At 45.1% G+C, this 21,553-nt stretch overlaps 1 protein-coding gene across 1 annotated transcript in view; it reads left to right on the top strand.

The window, feature by feature from the left end:
• Window positions 1-21,553, top strand: part of PRKCH (protein kinase C eta) — a 222,793-nt gene that overhangs the window by 131,327 nt on the left and 69,913 nt on the right. Inside the window, exons 7-9 of the mRNA XM_082846315.1 lie at window positions 1,413-1,540; window positions 4,462-4,605; window positions 4,787-4,960. Of these exons, the coding sequence (XP_082702441.1) occupies window positions 1,413-1,540; window positions 4,462-4,605; window positions 4,787-4,960 (446 nt within the window). The remainder of the gene's footprint in view (window positions 1-1,412; window positions 1,541-4,461; window positions 4,606-4,786; window positions 4,961-21,553) is intronic.

Raw genomic sequence — 21,553 nt, 5'->3', positions numbered from 1 at the left:
CAAAAAGGGGCTAGTCACTTGTCTTTAAGAAAGGCAAATTCTTTTATTTCTTCAGAGCACCATTTAATTATTCTTTCTTCATAGATACCTGAAGTAATTCTTTTTCAACCAAAACAGCAGCCAACTCACATGTAGCTTTGTTTCAGGCACTGCTTGATCGTTAGCTGGATGGTGTCACCCAGGTGTGGGTTTCTAGCGTGAAAGTCACTTTCTGCTTTCGTATGGTTGTTGCTGACAGGCAGAGCCATGGGTGGGATTCATCTGCATTGCACTTGTCCCTGGTGGTGCTGAGGATAGCACGCCTGCAGTGTTCCAGCTCCTATCATTTTTGCTTTTATTGTCACGTGGAGCTTTAGAAAGGCCACTGCAGGTTTGTATGTCTCCGTACCAGCCTTGCTGAGAGAGGTGGATTTCCTATGAATCTAATGAAGCTTAAGCCTTGGAGCTCCTCCCTTGCAAGGTACCTTCCAAGTTCTCTACTTGATGAAATGCTCTTTTTCTTAAAGAGGGCAACCCTACAATTGCATCACTTCAGGCACCACGAAACCTGGCTCTGTGTATGCTTCCAAAGATGGGCTGACACACCTCAACGCATCTTACGCTGCTTTATCCCTGCCTCCGATCAGCAGGGCCCGTGTCAAGAAACCATGTCAGAACTCGGTGCTGATTAAACCTCGGGTCTTGCATCACCCCAAGTCAGCTTCCTGTGCACCAGGAGCTTAGCTTGCTTCGCTCTCCTCTTCCAACTGCCACTTGCCTTGACCTTTAAAAAAGTTGCTTTCTGTCACCCATGAAGCCACAGGCTGCAAGCACTGAGAAATACAGCTGCTGCACAGGATGCCGCGTTCTGTGCTGTGAGGGCCACCCAAAGACAGTGCTCAGAAAGAAAGCTTTACTTAGAGGCGTTTCTCTCAGAAACACCAGTTCCATCCTGTCTGAACAGCCATCTACACGTGGCTGTTAGATTGCTACCTTTTATTGAGAGTTACAAGGAATGGCATAAAGTCGGTTGACGCGTTTCCTTGTTATTTAATCGAGTGAGCTGTTGCCGTGATGAATGTTTTGATCTCTGTATTGAATCATGCTGGGAAATCAGTGATGACTTTTAAAATATGATTTAAGTGAATGTCTTGCATCAAGTCACAGTGAAAACAAAAAGAAATTTGAAATGTATTATTCTTCCGTATGCCAGGCTTACTGCTTCTGCACAGAACAGAAATAGAGAAAAAATCAGGGATTTACTTACACTCAGGGATCGTTGTGAGTGTCAGTAGAATTTGATGAGAAGATATCATTATTCAGCCTGTGCAATTCCTCAGTCACGGTCTTTCAGGTTATCTCAGCTCTCTTTCACAGCACATGTTGACGTGGCTCCTTTCTGAACGTGGATTCCCTTTTCCTCTTCCATCCAGTATGTAAAATGAATGTACACATTCGATGTCAGGCGAACGTGGCCCCAAACTGTGGAGTGAATGCAGCGGAGCTGGCCAAGACTCTGGCAGGAATGGGCCTCCAACCCGGAAGTATTTCTCCCACCTCGGTGAGACTTTGCTATTTTCATATTTTGTAATTTAGAAGTTGTTCAGATGTGGCGAGCCCTAGTATTGTGTGTGGCATAATCAAAGTTCCTAGTCTCAGCAAATACAATAAACAGATTTATTGCATTTTTAAAGAGCATTTTGTTCCACAAATAAGGTTCTGTATACAATTATATAACAAGAAATAATGAGCGTGCAGATATAGCAAGAAGCAGAAAAGGGATTTTTTTTTTTTTTTTTAAACAGCTTCCTGTCATTGTGGTCTGGTGAAAAGCCTGGAATCCAGGGTCCTCGGTTCTGCTCTTGTCGGGGCCCCCGGCACTGCAGTTGACCAGTAACTATGGGCCTTTGCTTCCTTCTCTCTGAAGGGGTTGAACTTGAAGAGCTGATGTTCTCCACAGGCCTGGAATCCAGCAGTTGTGTAGTATTTGTTTATGGATCGTGAATTTATCTCAAGTCCAGCCACAGACAGGAGTTCCTTCCTCTCGGCGGGAGTGGGTGGAGCATGTCAGTCGCTGTGTCCTGCCACCGCCCTGAGTGACCCTCCCCCACCTGCTGTTGTCCATTAGAGCTTCAGCCACATCCCAGGCCCACATCCTATTGCCGCCTTCCTGGCTGTGGTCTGCTGAGAATTGGGGAAGAGCCATGGTTACGGCTGAGGCTTCTGAAATGTGTAGCTTGACGCCGGGTTCAGGAAAATTCTAGACTTAACTGTCAAATCTCTCTGGGCACTTAGGAAGGGAAGTGCAATCACTGTCAGGTTCTTGGTTATCCAAACAGTGTCATCACTAACCACCCCATTTCCTTGTCACTGAAGGGCCCTGCCTGGTAAAGCAGGGGCTTGGATTGACATTGCATTTCTTGATTTCAGGAAGGCGTTGGCAAAGTCCTTCAAGTCTGTGTGTCGTTCTTGTGGACAGACGGGCAGGATGCTATACCGTGAGGGGGATTTCCAGTGCATGGGACAGCTGTGCCTGAAGAGTGTAGGTTAGGGATTTCGGCCTGGCCCAGGGCTTCTGAAATACTGTGGAAATAAGCTGAGCCATGTGGCACAACCTCTAGGAATGGGCAGCGCCACTTGTCACTTGAACCAAGTATCTTTCATGTTCTGATACTTAATAGTGAGAAAACCCAAATTACCTGTGAGCTGACAGTACAGCATTAAAGAGAGACATCTTCAGTCTATCAAAAGAGAAGAATGGGTTAAACAAACAAACAAACAAAAGATTGAGACACTGGATTTAGAGTTTTCTGGCAGGGGAAGTATTTAAGTGGAGGAAGTGAGATTCAAGCTGGTAAAATTTTTCCATCTTTGAAAAATTTATGATCAGAAATCTAGAGGAGAAACTATTAAAATAATTGGATTTTAAAGGTGATCCATTTTATATCTTCAATCACTGTTTCACTGGGTTGAGTAAGAAAAATCCTTGTAGTTTCAGGATATTGCCCAGCTGTTTATTACAAACATTGCTTAGAAGTTACCCCAGATAAGCTTTTTTTTTTAGCTAAATAGGTCAAATGCTCCAGGATGTCAGACTTTTGGTCTCTTATCTGGTGGTAGCCTGTCTTATAAATATCCCAAGGTAGACACCTGCACGTCACCTTGTCTTTAGGTAGCACCCTCCCTGGGATGAGTCTTGTACTAGTGGGATGGGGCTAGAGAACTCCCCAAAGTGGCCACACCTACTTCTGGTTCTGTGTGGTGAACTGGGAGCTCTCATTGTGTTGGTGGTTAACCTTTCTGGAGGGCAAGTTGACCATGTATCAGAAGTCTTCAAAATTAACACATTGGCCCAAAGAATTCCCCTTCCAGAAAGTGATCTTAAGAAAATAGACGATGTTGATGAGGATGATCGTGTTGATAAAGATGACAACACAGCTTAGGTTTATGGAATGTGCCAGGCACTGGTCTAAGTGCTTTAAGTGCAGTTATTCATTTGCTCCTCATAACAACCCATGTTGCAGGTACTATAACGTCCCCTTTGTTAGAAGAGGAAACTGAGGCTCAGAGAGGTAGGTGACTTGTCCACGGTCACAGGGTTAGGTTGTAGAGCTGTGATTTGAACCCAGGCCGCCTGCTTGAGAGCTTAGACTCCTAATCACCCTGATTTGAAGATCTGCATGCAAGTATGGTCACTGTGTGTTATCTATACTAGTGAAAACTGGGAGATCATCTATATTTCCAATACCAGGAATTAGTGAATCAGTTGTGATATATCTATAAAATGGAATATTGGACAGCTTTTTGAAACTCATGTTCTTGAAGGAAATTTAGAGATATGGATAATATGCATGGAAAAATGTTAAATTAAAACTTGTGTTATGAAACAATTTTATTGTATTTTTTTAAATTAAGTGTAAAGATAGACGTGTGTATATGTATGTTTTTGTTTTTTGAGGAGGGCAGATGAGATTATAGGTATTGTCAGTCTTACCCTTCATATATTTACATTAACTTTTGTTTCTCTTTTATAATTTAAAATATTATATATAGAAGTGTTGCTTCCTCCATTCTTGGTGTGGAGTGGTGCTCAATTCTCTGAGCAGTTGTGAAAGCTGCTATTTGCAGGACATGGACACCAGGTGGCGCTCTTGGAACTTTGACCACCCTGTAGAAAGCCACCACAAGAAAGCAGGTGGACCAGACTGAGACATTTTCTATATACTCCCATTTGAGCACAAACTGAAACTCGGTGGCTTAGATATATTTTAAATGATTCTGACCCAAATACAGTAAGCACAGATCAGGAGTTGGTGCCGAAGCAGTTCTGAGTGGCAGAACCTGATCACATGTCAAGCTGTATTGATCTTTCCCCATGTGTTGTATTGAGGGTTGAAGCTGCAAGTAAGGTCTTCTTCATCCATAAATGCTTCATGCTCCACTGTGATTTCTGACTCGATGTATTCCTACTGTCCTTTGCAGAATCTTCTTTCCAGATCAACCCTAAGACGACAAGGAAAGGAGAGCATCAAAGAAGGAAATGGCATTGGGCTTAATTCTTCCAACCGACTTGGGATCAGCAACTTTGAGTTCATCCGAGTACTGGGGAAGGGCAGCTTTGGGAAAGTGAGTGTTGGCGCCAAGTGTTCGGGTGGTTAAAGGATGCCTGCTCCATGTATGTTGTTTGCCTGTGCATGTATGTATACACATGCCCATTTCCCACGTGCCATCTGTCTTCTGCCCCAGCCGAGGCCACACCCTAAGAGCTGCATGAGTTCTCACGCTCCCTCCTCCTGCTTTGCCATAGGTGATGCTTGCAAGAATAAAAGAAACAGGAGACCTCTATGCCGTGAAGGTGCTAAAGAAGGACGTGATCCTGCAAGATGACGATGTGGAGTGCACCATGACAGAGAAGAGGATCCTGTCTTTGGCCCGCAATCACCCCTTCCTCACTCAGTTGTTTTGCTGCTTTCAGACCCCTGTAAGTATGACCCACCTTCACTGCCTCAGTGGCCTCCTTTCTTCAAAAGCTGAGCTCACAGATGTTGAAGATTTCATAAAGTAGAGTATTAGAAACTTTGGGGGGATGGACGCCTAAGGTAGGGTCATTTGAAGTATCCAGTGACTTCTGATGACAAGAACCAATGAGCTAACTGCTTCCTTCCTTTCATGCTGTCCTGGAGAGGGATTACTTGGAGGGTTGTGTGTCCTAAGATTGAAAACGTCTTCATACATAAGTCTTCTCTAGCAGAGCGAAGATTGCAGAAGTCTAAGAATACAGTAAACGTCAGGGACTGCTTATTTTGGTGACTTTAACCTCAGTTCTGTTGCTAAATGCTGAACTGGTTCTGACCCGGGGAAAAGAGTGCAGACCAGGATAGGCCCGAAGGGGGCACCTTGACTTGTTATGTCCCAGGGCATTGCTCCTGGCCTCAGTCAAGGACCCTTTGCTTGATCCTGTGGACTGGTTGTGGGATTCTGTCTATCCCATCCTGTTGTGCCATTAAGAATGCTTTGGGCTGCAGTTAACAGAACATGTGACTGACAGTGGTTTATACAACAGACAGGAAGGATGAGTTTAGTTCATCAGTACAGACTTTTTTCTTGGGAAGTCTGACAGTAGCGATGTTAGGGTTGGATTAGTTGCTCAGTGACATCAGACATCTCTTCCCCGTGGGTCTCAAGGTATTTGCCACAGCCCTAAACATCACACCTCATGTGACAGCATCCGAAGCAGGAAGCTCGGGGGACGGAGGCAGAAGGGCTTCATGGACCACTCTCCTCTTATCAAGGAGAGAAAAATCTTTCCTAGACCTGAGTTACAGGCTCACCCCGAGCTGCAAAGGAGGCTGGAAGAGCAAATATCTAGTCAAGATAAGCTGCTTTATCATGATCGGCTCACATCAACCTTGACGTGTCCCCTGGGGCAGGACACTCTGTAGCCCATTTAGCATTGGGCTCAGAACTGGGCTCCTGTTGTCAGTGGAGAGGGAAGAGGGCTCCTGTGAAGGCAGCAAGAGGGTCTGGCACAGATATTTCTTAATCTTCTTGCTGTCAAAGGCATTCTGAAAGAGAATTCAGGACATGTCCCTTGCCTCTGCTACCATCAGGGATGCAAAGGGTGTGATGGGAGCAGGATGGGGGCGTCCCACCTGGTCCAGTGATGCTGCGATGCATTTCTAGGGAAAGTCACAGCTATGCCGGAACCAGAAGGGCCAGTCAGAATTCGTCAGGCAAAGAGAATGAAAGCGAATATGGAATAAAGTTTAAACAGCTCAGGCATGGATCTACTAGTAAACGGGAAGAGGAGGTGTAAATAAAGCTCACGAGCGTAAAATGTGAAGTTGAGGAGGGGCCTGGTGAGAACTAAGGCTGCAGAAGTAGCCCAGGCCGCTGTAGGCGCTGTTAAAGGAGCTAGGGTTTTAGTGCTAAGAACAAATGGAAGACATTTAAGCAGAGGAATGACATATCAGATTGCATTTTTTAACTATTAAAAACCATTTTATTTTCTTTTTTTTGCAATGGGTAGTATAAGCATCCTCCAAGTATCCGTACCCTCTCTTTGAAAGGAACAATTATTACTGGTTTCAAGTGTAGCCTTTCAGAGAGTTTTTTTGCACCCCAAAGTATACACACACACCACATATATGCATCCATATTTATTTTTCTAAAAAGCACAAATGATAGTATATATTTGTCCACCATTCTGTATCCTTTTTTTAAGGAAAAAAAAATCCAGAATGGTTTTATTAAGGAAGTAAATCTCTGTAATGCATCTCGCAAAATTTACACATTTAAAAAAATTGAGGTATAATTGACATGTAACATTATATTAGTTTTGAGCGTACAAAATAATGATTTGATATTTGTATATGTGGTAAAATGATCACCACAATTAGTCTAGCTAACATCCATCATCACACAGTTACAGAATTTTTTTCTTGTGGTGAGAACCTTTAAGAGCTACTTTCTTAGCAACTTTCATATATGCAATACTATGTTATTAACTGTAGTCACCATATTGTAAGTTGCATCCCCATTCTCCTTATTTTTTTGAAAAAATGTAATAATGTATCTTGAGATTGTCTTATATTTGTATATACCTGGCTGCCTCATTTTTAATGGCTACATACTATTCCATTTTAAGAACATGATGCAATTTATTTAACTTGTTTCCTATTGCTATATATTTAGGCTGTACTTAGACTTTTATTTCAAAGTTGCAGTGAGTCTCTGTACTTTTATCTTCAGGTACTTGTGCTATGATTTCTATATGATACACTCTTAGAAGTGATATTGCTTTGTCAGAAGTAGATGCATTTATCATTTTATCTAGTTGGCCCTCTCTCCCCATCGTGGTTAAAGATAGCTAACACTTTATCATTTGAATACCAGGCACTGTTCTAAGTGCTTTATGTGTATTATCTCAGTAATCCTTACAGTAATCCCATGAAGTAAGTTCTGTTAACATCACTCCCATTTTACAGATGAACAAACTGAGGCAGGAAGAAATTTAGTTTCCAAGTGGCAGACGTTTTCAGTCTGACTGCTGAGCCCAAGCTCTTACCACTTGCTGGCTGTATTTCTAAATTCCTACTCCCAAACCATGTGTGAGAAGGCTTATTTCCCCCACTCTCCTGTCATGGCATGCTACTTATCATTTTGATGGTTGGAGAGATTTTTAAAAAGGTGTCTTTGGAGTTCTAACCGGCATTTCTCTGACAGTGAGTGAGGCTGAGCGTTCATGTGTGTTTAAGGGTCCCTTGTGTTGGCAAAGACACATGTACAGCTTAGGGAATGGACGGAGCAGGGAACACTGCAAGCCGGGAGACAGGAGGGTGTGTGAAAGGGGATGCACAGCGTGCACTCCCATGCTGTCTGAGTATGTTGGAAGGAGCTGGGGTTCAAGTAATAGCTTCTTGGGCTTCGGTTTCCTCTGCACTCCTTCCCGCCCCTCATGGTCTAGGCTCTTTGAGGCCACGCCCTCCTCATCAGAGTCCTCAGTGGCTCCAGGAGCCCTGGAGTCCCTGGAATCCCTGGAGTCCATGCCGCCCCTACCACCTTGCCCGATTCTTGCTTCCCATCTCCAGGTCCATGGTTCCTTCAGAGCTCCGGTTCTGCCCATTCTCCACTGCTACCCAGAGTATCCCCAAAACACTATTTCCCATGCTTTGTGCTCTGTCCGCCTAAAGCCCTTCATCAGCCCTCATCCAACTGTTTTCCCAGAGAAGAGTGGGGTGACAGCCCTGAGCTTGAGAACACCCTTGTGAAGAAGGCAAGACTGACGGGTGGTACTGGTCACCCTCCTGAGCTTCAGGCTTACCTTCTCCTCATTCCATGAGCCGGACAGGGCTATACTCAGGTCGTCTCTCCAGGGCTGCACCAAAGTGCGGATGGTTTTCTATGACATTGGGTTAGGTGATATTAACAGTTGACGGACATGGTTGTGCAGTGGCTGCTTCAAGTTACTCTAATGAACAAATAAAGAAGCGTCACCTACCCAACTCCAGGGGACTTTTCCTACCGAAGGAAATCCCTGTGATTCTATGGAAGCAGTCTGAGGTCTTACCAACAATTACAGGGTGTTGTAGTAGAAAAGAACTTAACCTGGACCAGATTGGGAGACCAACAAATATAGAATATACAATGCAAAATTTTCCAGGAAAATATAAACTCTACAGTATCGCCAAATATTAGTGTCCACATGTTATTTCCACAGTGTTCAGCCGGTGAAGCCTTTATTTTAACATGGGCCATCTATTTTTCCTAGTGACAGTTTCATATATGGCCACAAGGTGGCAGTCGTTACCGCAAGGTGATTTTTATTTCTGCACCAGAGAGAGAGGAGCTGACTTTGGGGTTAAAATTTGTGTGTTACAGTAGATGTCTCCAAACCAAAGGATAATGGGAATTTTCCCTTGCCCTAAGTCTAAATGATAAAGTGGTAAGAACCAACTTAAAAGAACCAAGTGCATTTTTCTCATGCTGAGATAGAGATATACAGTTTCCATTTTGCTGTAGTTTAAGCCTTCTCTCGGATTTGCAAGGTATCAGACTCCACATATGCATAGCATTTGCTCTCTGCATCTGTCCATCTGTCAGAAATCCTCAGTCACTATCCCCATTTGCTACTGAAAAACTAACTATAAAGAACAGAAAATGTTAGTTACCATGAGAAATTAAAGCAGGTAAATGACTACTTTTAGCTAAAAAGTACTTTTAGCCAGAAACTGGGTTCGGCAGGCCCTGGCCTCTGAAGTGAGATGCTAGTCTGCAGTGTGTCACTTCACTGTGAAGACGCTGGCAGAGACGGCAGTCCACTCGCCGTCCAGCCCTGTAGAATGAGTGTCTCTGAGGCCCAGGAGAAAGGGAGCAACTTGCTGAGGATCCCTTAGGCTGGGAGTGGTGGAGACAATGTTTATCTCTGGGTCAGGCTGACTCTGCAGCCTGGCTCCGTCCACTTGGTGTCTTATACAGCCTTGAGGTTGTTGGTTCAGCATCTGCTTAAAGCCCCTCCTGTCTGCCCTGACTCACCTCCAACCTGCTGATGTGGAAGCAGCTCTGCCTTTGGAAACGGAAGACCTAAGTTCTTCCAGCTCTGTTTTCCTCTGTCTGAATGGCTTGCAACCACCTTAAAATTCCTTTGAGCCTTCAAGTTCTCATGGTTGAGATGAAAGCAGGATTGCTGTGAGGACCAAAGGCGAGAATGCAGACACGCTGTTGCTACACGCGCGGCAACTCGGTGTTGTGATGACCGCCTCCTTCCCCACACCAGAAAGATGTCCTGTGCCTTCCCAGGGGCCAGCACAGACCCCCACATGGAGGTGACAGTAAACACCCACAAAGTAGGCATTTGGAAACTCCTTTTGTTCTTGGCCAGAACGCAAAGATAAGCAAATTTCAAATATTAGATAATTTGTCGTTTGCTGCATAGAATTATGAGCCCATGAATTACTGCCCTGATTTTTTCAATATAATGCTTGTTACTTGCATGTATATCATTCCACTGGCGTCCTCATAAATTTCTGAAAGCACTGTAAATCCTAATAGTTTGTGAATAATTTGATAACCTGGATCCAGACTTATAAGAATGCATATACTCTTGGATCTGTTGATTTTATTGCTGATAATCTAGCCAAAGAAAACAACGTAAAGAATAAAATAAATGTTATGCATAAAGATGTTTAACTTTCAGTGCATTATTTATAAGAGGAAAATCTTGGAAACAACTTCAGCCTTCAGCAATAGGAGTCTACTTAAACAATGTACTATTTGATGAAGATTTTCAGCCAGTAGAAAAATAATTGAATATTAAGTAGTTAGATCATCGTGTGTTACTGTCAGAAGCATCTAACGTGTAATATTTATTGCATATAATTCTTACATCAGCCGTAGAAGATGGGTACAATTAATTATCCTTATTTTGCCGAGTGATAAAGTGAAGGAGGAGTTAAGTTACTTGCCCTAAATCTTAACAGAGTAAATGGTGGAACTCGGAGATGGGAAGCCGGGAAATAGTACAGAATTTATGATGATTAGGGGCGTGAGTCTATATCAGGTTTCACCCAGGACTGCAATGTGGCAAACCTGGCCCCTCCTCCAAAAAAAGCCTGAAAGGAGATGATGCCAGTAAACTACCAGGGACTGTTATGAAGGTTGTGGAATTAGGGATGATCTTTTTCTTCTTTGCTCGTTTGTCAGTTTCTGCAATGTGTTTCTGTTTCTTTGTGGATGAGGGTGGGAGGAGTGAGGCCTTATGAAAGGAGCAGGGCCCAGGGTCTGGGCTGCCGGCCTGGTGTAGGCCACCTTCCCCGCTCTTTCAGGTTCAATTCACTTCACACGCCTTTCATCTTAATCAGTGACTATTGTGCCGGCAGCCGAGCCTGCTGGCATTTATGGCCTAGGATCCGGGTCTCCCCACCCCCAGCTCCCAGGGGCTCTCCTTGGCTCTCCTGGAGCCCTGGCTGAGTGCTGAGGGCCGAGACCAGGAAGAACAAAGAGGCAGCAGCAGCAGGAGGGGGAGTGGCAGAGTAAACACTGGTCAGATGCTTTAGCCTTTGTTCAGAGACCCAGTTTGTTAGAGCAAAGGCTTCCATTTGGAAAACATAAGACACACTGTGCTTGGTGCCCAAGAGCTGCCTCTCGTCGGCACGACCCCGGCCGCGTCAGGTCCACGAGCCCGGTTTTTGGGAGAGAACTTGTTTGCATTTGTGAGCTGCTGCCCTGCAAGGGGCGGGGGACAGATTACACAAAACCTCCTTTTACAGGGACAGAAGCCCAGTGCTCTCATCTCCCTACTCACGGGGTGTCCTCGGGTGTCACCTGCAGGGGTCGTCCGCGAAGCAGTGCACCTGGGGCTCCTGGCAGGGGCATTGCTTTCCCTAAGAAGCTGCCAGTCAGTGTCGGTCAACAAAGCAGAAATCCAGCCTTTGAAGGGTAGGGCGGCTAGGAATCTTGTGACCTAAGTGCTGTCAGCTTATACAACCGGTGCAAACTGATTTTGGTGCACTTAAATCACACTTAAAATATGTCTGAAAGTCGCCTGCCAGCATGGGTGCAGGGAAACAGTCTTTTCTCTGGGTTATTGTCTCCATCGTCATATTAAATATTAGCAAAGGGGTGTACATGTGAGAGAGAGACAGACAGACAGAAGAGTTAGGCAGCAGGATGGTCGTGTGGCCTTGGAATGCATCTTTCAGAATCTCATCAGGAGGTCACTACACTGTAGCCTTCAACAGGAGAGCCCTGAGTTCTCATCTTGACTTAGCTAATAGTCCCCTTGTCTTGAGGAAGGTCCCCTGCCTTGGATTTTTTTTTTTTTTTTCCAGATAAGCACCTCCTGTGCCCTTCTGTCACAGACCTGTTGGCAGAAATGCCTCCCAATAGGGACCCCCCCACGGACTTCGTTCAGGTGGGGGTGGGAGGTGCAGTCAGCCCTGCACACCCAACCGCCTGCAGCCCCTCCAGCTCTCATTCCCTTTCCCGGTGTGCAGGGAGCATCTGGCAGCGGCAGCTGGGCCACTTGGCCCCTGGTACAGCTTTACCCGCTACGCTCTAAATCACAGCGACATCCCGGGAAAGGGGAAGAGCCCTCTGTTAACACGTCACATAGCTGGTCGATTCTTGGCGCCTCACTGCGCCAGCTTTGCAGAAGGGGTGGGTGAAGGATGAAGTAGCAGCAGCAGGTACTATTCACCGAGACCCTAGCATACTCTGGGTGCTCGTGTTCACTACCAGTGTCTAGACAAGTGTACAATTCGGTATTTCCATACATAGCTGTTGAATGAAATATCTCATTTAATACTCAAAACAGTCCATGGGGGTATAGATACTATTATCCTCATTTTAAAGATCTGGAAACTGAGGTCCAGAGAGGTTAAAGAACTTGCCCCAGATCACACAGCAAGCAGGAGTCAGTCTGTGGATTCTTAACCAGGTCGTCCAGTTTTAATAATCTACTAATATGGCACAAAGAGAAGTATCCTCTCTCTGCAGTGTGTACAGCTGAGGAGAGTGTCATCAGGCAGGAGTGAAGGCAGTTTTTCACAACATACAGTTTTGTGGCCATTTTATAAAATACCTTTTATAAAGGCCTTTATATGTGGCCTTTATATGTGGCCTTTTATAAAATACCTAAGGAAAGGCCATTTCCTCGTCCCTGTTTGGAACTGGGTTTCCTCCTTTCCCTGAGCAGTGAGTGCCTTAAACACCATTTGGTCTGCTTATGGGCCACTTATGGGTCATTTGGTATAGTTTGCCTTTGGCTCAGATCAAAATAGAAAATGAACCAGAACATGGTGTTTCCCAGTTGGGCATGTTTCCAACTTATTAATCGTGTTCCAGCTGGGAAGAGAATGCACATAGGCCATCTCTGGGCTCTGCATTTCTGGGAGGCTGATTTAGGACCTTTGCTTCTGTCCTCGGAGGCTTCCCGGCTCCCCGACTATCTGTGACTCAGTAGGGCCGGGAAAATGAATGGGAAAGAGGAGGACGCGAAGTCCTTGCTGGTCCTTTGGCTGTCTCTGCTCAGGGAGGACTGCCAGAACACTTGGTGTGACCAAAGGGCTTGAAAGGGTTGCCATGTGTTTCCCTTTGAGGTTGTTCAGCTGTAACTGGCCTCGTCACTAGCTGTCATCCACACCGATGACCCAGAGATGGCCTGGACTCCCCACCTCCGTGGTGGTAAGGCGGTTCACGAATTGTGTGTCACTTCCGTCGACTTATCTGAGTGGCCAGGGTCAGACGCGGCCCTTGTGCTTCCCGATGACTGGCGAGGCTTTGTGGCAGTGAGTTTTGGTTACGGTTTTCCCTGATTGTGCCTGGGAACCTGCCAAACTATAGATACTCCCGCCTCAGCAGGGCCCTGTTTTAAAGCACTGGGCTTGAGGTGCCAGGAGTGGCTCCAGGCATGAGAAGGGGATGGGCTTTCTACCAAATAGTTGAGTGAGAAGTCAGCCAGTCCGGGATCACACTGATGGAGGGCTAGGGGGAGAAGCAGTGCTTTTAATCCTCAGTCTAGCTGGGAAGAGGAGATTCACATGCATGGCATAGACAGTATAATGGCTGTGTTTACTCCATGCTACCAAAGGAAAGGTAGCTGAAAACGAGGACTGGCCTCTGGGGGAAAATTTTACCTACGGGCCAGTCTCTCCTCAGAAGGTCAACCAGAATGACTATCAAACTAACAGTCTAACCAGCAGCACCTGAGGGTGGCCTGCGGGTGTTTCCCTGGGAAGCTGGGTTGGCCTCTGCCAGGACCAACTGGGACCTTGAGGCCAGGGCCTGACGCGACACCTGTGGGTGGCTGGAGTGGGTCCCCCTTACCCTGAACCCAGAATCGTGCAGTCTAGAAGCCCAACTGGTCTGGGTGAAAACCACAGACCATAATGTCTCCTAGTTTTGAAATACTTGCGTTTTCCATAATTGCTTCATCACTGGTTAGAACCCAGCTGCGCCCATCTCCACTAGGCCCCAGAACAATCCGGGGCCCCTCAGGACAGAATCAGCTCCGTCAGTCACTATCAGCTTAGCCGACTTGTAGTGACAGAGGCTTGTCCACCAGTAGGTGAAGATCAAGGGTGTTCATTCATTTGGCAAATGTGCACAGAGTTCCTTCAGGGTGAAGGCTCGGGTGAGCCCTGAGGATGCAGCAGTGGACGGAGCAAGGAGAGGCCCCTTCCCTCACGGAGCCGGTGTCCTCCCGGGGAGTTCGGGGGCCTGAGCAGCCTGTTCGTAACATAGAGTCAGCTGCTGACCCTCCACGGTGGGCTGGTCATGGTAGCAGTTCTGGGATTGCCATTTAGGACAGACTCAGAGCAGCCATCCGCTTAGAAGAGAGTCTGCGGGGCTTGTATTGAAGTTGCATTTGCATGTGGATGCCTGTGTGGTGCAGTGAATTGAAGACCTGATGGAGATTCCTGGGGGCAGGGACGGCGATGGGTTCTGTAGCACCACCGGGCTTGGGCCCCAAAGCAGGAGGCGTCATGGAAGAGCAGGCTTACTTCCCATGCTCACCATTGTAACTGGCACAGTGTTCTTCATCCCTCTGGAAAGACTGGTCTCATTCCCTGCCCCCACCCCCCTATCAGTGCCGTCGAGACTGACTTGTGCAGGGTTCCTCGTCCAGCCTTCCACTGTCAGAGAGCACCTTGGCTGTCTCACCAGCAGACCTTCCCGCTCCACTGGCGGGCTCTGGCAGGCCCCTTTGGGACCACCCAGGGAGTCCCTGCTTCCTTTCAGTGCAGGCGTCCAGCTTTTAGTATATTTGCACAGCAAAAGAGCCGGCTGTATTTGGAGCTCACTCCTACCCATTTCTTTAGGATGGTCTGTAATGATGTATTGCTTAGGTCTCACAAAGGGAGTCTTGGAACTCCTCCCAGAGTCTCAATTCCATTCCCATTGTGTATGGTATTTTCAACGTTAAAATGATGTAATGTATAATTCCCAACCAAAACAAAAGAGGAGAGCCCTTCCTGCAAAACTGCTCCCCTCCCACCCATACGTGTTTTCCTGCTCCTGTGCGGTGGCCGCGTGGGAAGTGCCTTTGTCCTTTTCCTTCCTCTCCTCACCCCCAGGGAGCACTGACCCATAGTCTGCTTGTGAAGTGGGAACTAGCCTGTGCCCACGACAAGCCCAGACCTTCTGCACTAGCGTGTGTCTCACCAGTGGTGGAAGGCGGTTCAAGATAAGTGAACCACAACCAACAAAGTAGAGAACTGGACTTAGAGACTGGTTCAAGTTCCTCTTCTGGAAACCTGCAGAAGTGAGAGCCTGCTCAGAAACTCGGTTTGCCCCTCCTTACTTTGGCTTCAGGGCAGATCCGTAGCAGAACGTTCCCTCCACATTGCTCAGAACTTTACCTCCAAGACCTTGACCTTCACCAGCAGGTCAATAGTTTAAGGAATTGAATGACTGGTGAATGTTCAACCTTTCCAGTAAAAAAGGTTTTAAAAAAATAAGTTAAAAAAATTTAAATCACGTATTTGTACAATGTGATATCATTTGCCCACTACTAATATTGAGGGCAGGATAACCCTTTGTCACAGGAGGGGAGGGAGCTGCCCTGTGCGTTGTAGGATTAGCAACGTCCCAGCCTCTGCTCACCAGGTGCCGGCGGCACTTCCCTAGTTACGACAACCAAAAAAGTCTCCAGACATGACCAGATGCTCCCTGGGGGAAGAATCTCTCCAGCTGAAAACCACTGCCTTACATGAGTGTCTAGTGGTCCAGCCTAGATATGGGAAGTCAAGTAGGCTAGATCACTAGCCTTTTCACAGAGGCCAAAGAAAATGTGACATAAAGACATAAGCATTATCTCTGTTTTTTTCTGAGTTTGTAGACAGAGCTCCTGTTTGGGGACTTCTAACAGCTGTCCTGTTAAAGAAGATGTTGCACATATATACAATGGAATATTACTCAGCCATAAAAAGAAACAAAATTGAGCTATTTGTAATGAGGTGGATAGACCTAGAGTCTGTCATACAGAGTGAAGTAAGTCAGAAAGAGAAAGACAAATACCGTATGCTAACACATATATATGGAATTTAAGAAAAAAAAATGTCATGAAGAACCTAGGGGTAAGACAGGAATAAAGACACAGACCTACTAGAGAATGGACTTGAGGATATGGGGAGGGGGAAGAGTGAGCTGTGACAGGGCGAGAGAGAGGCATGGACATATATACACTACCAAACGTAAGGTAGATAGCTAGTGGGAAGCAGCCACATAGCACAGGGAGATCAGCTCGGTGCTTTGTGACCACCTAGAGGGGTGGGGTAGGGAGGGTGGGAAGGAGGGAGATGCAAGAGGGAAGAGATATGGGAACATATGTATATGTATAACTGATTCACTTTGTTATAAAGCAGAAACTAACACACCATTGTAAAGCAATTATACTCTAATAAAAAATAAATAAATAAAAAAAACAGCACGCTGGGTGTCAGAGCCTGGGGCATCTAAGGGACAAAATATAAGCTCAGTGAGCATATAGTTAAAATGGGTTATGTTAGAAAGCAAGCAATACAAATAGTGCAGCTTCTCGTGTTTTGGCATTTAATGATTATCTGTCCACTTTACCAACAAAGCATTGAATGAGTGACATTTTATGAAAATCATCGTCACCACTCTGGTCTTAAAGGGGTGCCTCTCTGTGAGTCAGATTCTTATCCTGTGTGTGGTACGTATGACTGGAATTTACAAGCAGAGATAAAGCTTTAAGAAATATTTCCCAACCAGTGTATAAAAATGTGCTGGTAGCAATACAAGTGCGCTTTGGGGAAAGCGGACTTGCTGTTTTCTTTCTTTTGTTCCCATGTATGGGAATGCCGTTTCAGCTTAAGATAGACACCTTAGAGGCTATCTGCAAAACTGAGTGGTCTCTACATATTAAAAGTAGATCCTAGCCACCAGAGACATTACCTGTTAATACGTTGAATGGTAATATTGTGTCTACGTTGCATTTTTAATTCAATTCAGTGATGTTTCCTGAGCCAGGGACATTATGTGCCAGGGACTGAAGGCATAAGGAAGAACAAAATGTGGACCTGCCCTTTTGTTGCTTTCAGGCAAGGGTCTTCCTAAACACAGATATGTCTTATCACTGCGTGATAGAAGACAGTCATAGCTTGGTCCCTGGGGAGGTTGCAAAGGCCTTCCATGGGAGGGGCTGTCTGAGCTGTGTTTTAAGGATGAATAGGAGCCCTACAGAGACAGAAGGGGGATGGGCCTCCCAGACAGAGGTAATAGCAGTGCAAAGACACAGAGGCTTAAAATTGTACGATGTGCCCAGGAACCCCCAAATAACTTGATGTGGCAGGATTGCAGGAGAGGAAATACGGGGAGGAAAGAAGACATCCTTTGCTGAAGAGTTTAGACTCAATCATGAGGTGAAAGGAACTGGCAGGGAGCAACCTAAGCTTTGCATTTTGGGAGGGCTCCAGGTGGCTGTCTGCAGAGAGAGGAGACTGCGGGGGCAGCCCTGGTAAGGCTGTTGAACCACTGGCCTGCTGAACCTTCCTGCTCCAAGGCAGCAGTCACAGGGATGGAGTCAAGGAAACACATAGGAGGTGGAATTGATAGGACTTTTTAGAGTAAAAGAGTGAGAGGAGTAGCGAGAGTTCTGACCAGCTGGGAGCCTGGGGGAACGGAGTAAATGTTTTGGGTTTTTTTGGTTGTGTTTTTGTTTTGCAGAAAATCCAGCGGTAAGATGTTGCTCAGAAACACTGTTCAGATGGGGAGTAGATTTTAGTGTCAGTATCCACTTGGCGTAGTAGAAACTGTCATTTAAAATATGTCAGTAGGTGTTTATAGAAGGAGAAGAGAGGAAGGCTGAAGAGGGATTTCTAAGTAAGGGAGGTTAAAGGTAGGGGGAATAAAGAAGAATCAGGAGGAAGTGGTTTCTTAGGAGGAGCCATCAAGTGCCGAGACGAAGTCCGTTCACCAAGGGATTCAAAGCTATCCACTGGATTGGGGATGTGGTTGTTTGTGTGGCCACCTTAGTCACCATTCTCATCCTTGGGGTTTGAAGGGCCCATCACACTTCATTTCACCAGCTAAAGCTTCGCGACGAAAGTAGCACAGTGTCCTCTCCCCTGGGTAAACGTTTTCATCTATTTCTGATCACTTTGCCCCTCATCTTATTAGAGCTGTGTCTCTTTTACTTGGGTCTCCCTACCTTTACAGGAAAGTCTGCATCTTTCTTCCTCAGTGGACAGTGGAGATCCATATTTTGCCCACGTTGCAAAAAGGATCTGGGAAGAGATTGTAGGGGATCTCATTCCCCAGCCAGAGGGCCAGAGAAGAATGATGTTGTGGCTACACTGGAAGTCTCAAACTCAAAATAGCACATGGAAGACATTCCAGACAGAAACTTCAGCAAGCATGCAGCACCACAGAGCAGAGGAAGGAACAGACTCTCAGCCAGCGGATTGCCAGGCATCATCTTGAGGCAGATATGGAATATTCTTGGCCAGATTTGATACTTACCTAATTGGCAAAATGTTTAATCAGAAAGCTATAACCCAGAATCTCCTCCCATGAGGAAGAAATGTGTAGTTGATCCACAGATCAAAGGGAGACATGAAATCTTCTTTAACAAGTTGCGAAGTTTAGGAACCTCTGTCATGAAAAAGAATCTAAATGGCATAACGGAATTTTTACTCTTTATTTTACTCTTTATTCTGTAGCCCTATACAAACTAAATCCATAAATATCTTCAATAGACTTGTTCCTATTTGATGCTGAAACCAAAATCTTTATAAAAAGAATGTACTATGTGAAATAATGATTTAAAGGAATCCTATCCTGCATACCTTTAAGTGACCAAACCTTTTTTTTTTTTTTTAAGTGAATAATCACCTAAGGTATCTTCTTTGGGAATCTACATTCAGAATTTAAAAACCATGTCCAGTTCGTAATAATCTGCTTTCAGAGATGCCTGTTTTTCCAGGCTAATAAAAATGATCTTTATCATAGGACAGTGACTAGACTGTTAATACCATGTCTCTTATTCTCATTAACGTAAGCAGAAATCCAGCTAATTGTAGGACTTCATAGAAATGGCATGGGGAATAGTACGCAACTGTTAAAAAATATCATGGTTTTGATGACTAAGTACATCAGGAAATATTATGTAATGTAAGTGAAAAAGGAAGGGTATGTTTTTTTATTTTCTCTTTTTCTGTTCTTTAAACATGCTATAAAGTGTTAAGTATAATTCGGACATAAGGGGAAAAGCGAATGTAGTTAAAATTACTTTGTAAATATCTTAGGTGCTCTAAAATCTGCAGTTCTTCAGATGCTAAAAGCCATAAATAGTTTTGTTTCTCCTTGTATTTAGACTTCTCTCTCTGGGTGTCAGGATTACAGGTGATTTTATTTTCTCAATTTTCCATGTATTTACTTTGTAATTACATTTGAACGAAGAACATGTAATTACTTTTATAAACAGAAAAACCAGAGCTTTATAAATAAAGGGAAGTGGAGTGGCGTCAAGCAGACCTGCCTCTCTTGAACTCTTTCACAAACGGTTTTAACTGTGGACGAGACACTTCACTTCTTTGCACTTGACTTCCACAAACTGGCCGGGTAAAACTAGTCTTGGCGGTTTGTTCCAACTTTTCTAATCTAGTTTAAATTTTATCAGGAAACAAAAATGGTCTCCTGCTATGGTAGTTCCTCAAGGGTTTATTAAACCTTACCATAGTCCGGGCACTGGGGGCGGTGGTACTAGAGATACATCATTTGGCATCTGGGCTCTGCCTTAAAAGGTTTCGGGTCCTCCAGAGAAAACACGACCAAGTGCACAAAGTGAGCACAGCCAGCCCTGTGATACTGGGCAGGATGTGTGTGGACCGGAGACGCCAAAGGAGGCTCCAGCAGGAAGGGAGGACTTGTGCCCCAACTTTGCTATATCCCTGATCGTATGCTGCTTATTTATGCTTAAAAAAAACCATCCTGGCCCAGATGTTTCACAGGATGTTGACCTGCAGGTTCGATTGCCTCGTTTCCCTCATCTGGTACATATGCCAATGAACCTTGTCGAGTTTCATTATAAGAGAGGACCGTAACGTATCCAGCTTGCCAGGAGAACACTTGGTCTTTGGAAAGAACTGTGTGTCCCTCCAGGTTTAAAATGCAAGCTCCTAAGGGCTTGTTATATTGGAGACATATTTCACCTTCCCAAAGACTAGTTTCTGAGCTCAGATAGGATGTACCATGCCTGTGGGCTTGACAGAAGAGTTGCTGGGTAATTGAATTAACTTCGCATATCTTCTGGGCTGCACAAAATGATAAATTAAAAACAAAACAAACAAACAAAAAGCCATTCAATTCCCTCTCCTTGTTTCTTCCTTGAAGACTTTGTAATCATTCTTAATGTGGTTAAGTTCAAGTTGTTTCCAGTTCAGGCATGGTGCAATCAGATTTCCTCACAGGGGTGCTTTTCTGCTGTCACCTCTTTGACGTCAGTAATGGTTTCCTGTTGGTTTGAACTCCCTATTCACCCTCTAGATGACTTTGTCAGAGAAAAATTATAAAACAGAGGCACTTATGAGAAATCTATTGTCTATTACTGGAGATTTCCTTTTCCTTGTCCACAGCCGGTCAACAGCACTCCACAGCTTTTGATACAGGGTTGATGTGTTACTCATTTAGAAGTAATTCCAAAGCAATTCTTAGAACTTGGCTAAGTAAGTATTGATGTGGCTCCCAGCTTAACATTGCCTTAAAGCAGTAACTAAATTAGTCATTAACTTTAAATGTTGTTTCTATTCTTTGTCTTATTTCCAAAAGGTAACCTGCATCCTCACTGTAAATACATCTTTAAATGAGATTTACATGTGTCAGTGGCAGTGACCATGGATCCTTGGTTTAAACAGAAACATCTTTCTCAGTCTGTTTATAAGAAAAAATCGACTTTGTAGAAGGGGAGAATAGCTACTATAAACAGTCTCGTTTACCATAGTGTTTGCAGTTCATAGGGGAGCACATTTGCCTTGCAATAATGATTATGATTATTATAAAGCTCTTAAAATAGAGAATATGAATTATTATCTAATATTAGGAAAATGAGAAAACTTATTTGGTCAATGTGTCTTGGCTTATCAAATCTAGTTTCGTGACCCCTTGTTAAATAGTCACGTCCAAGAAAGATAAGTTCACTTTATCAGGTCAGGGCCATGACTGTGCAGTATCAGGAAGAGCTCCTGCAACCCAGCAGCTGCCCTGGGGTCCTCCTGACTCCCTGATCCCTCGAGATTCCTGTCCTGAACTGCGGGTCGGGGAGCTGCTGCTGTAGCGGTTGAGGCTGCCGTTTCGCTCCTGTGTACTCGCCAGGCCGAGTACTCCACGAGTGGGGCACCATCTCCGCATCCACCACATAACTGTTTGAAATTCTAAGCTTGAATCATTTCATCCTCGAACACCTGTGAGTTCAATCACCTGATTATCCCCATTTTGCCGATGAGAGTTTTGAGAGCGAAAAAATAAATGGCGCACAGCAGGAGCTGCCTTGGCATCTCGGGCTTCCTGACTCCTGACCCCTGCACCGTGCTTTCTCTTGGCTACACCAGGGACT

Source organism: Leucopleurus acutus, assembly GCF_964270905.1.
Source record: "Leucopleurus acutus genome assembly, chromosome: 1".
In the NCBI taxonomy this organism is placed as follows: domain Eukaryota; kingdom Metazoa; phylum Chordata; class Mammalia; order Artiodactyla; family Delphinidae; genus Leucopleurus; species Leucopleurus acutus.
Note: the sequence above shows the minus strand (reverse complement) of the source record. Positions and strands in the feature narration are given on the sequence as shown.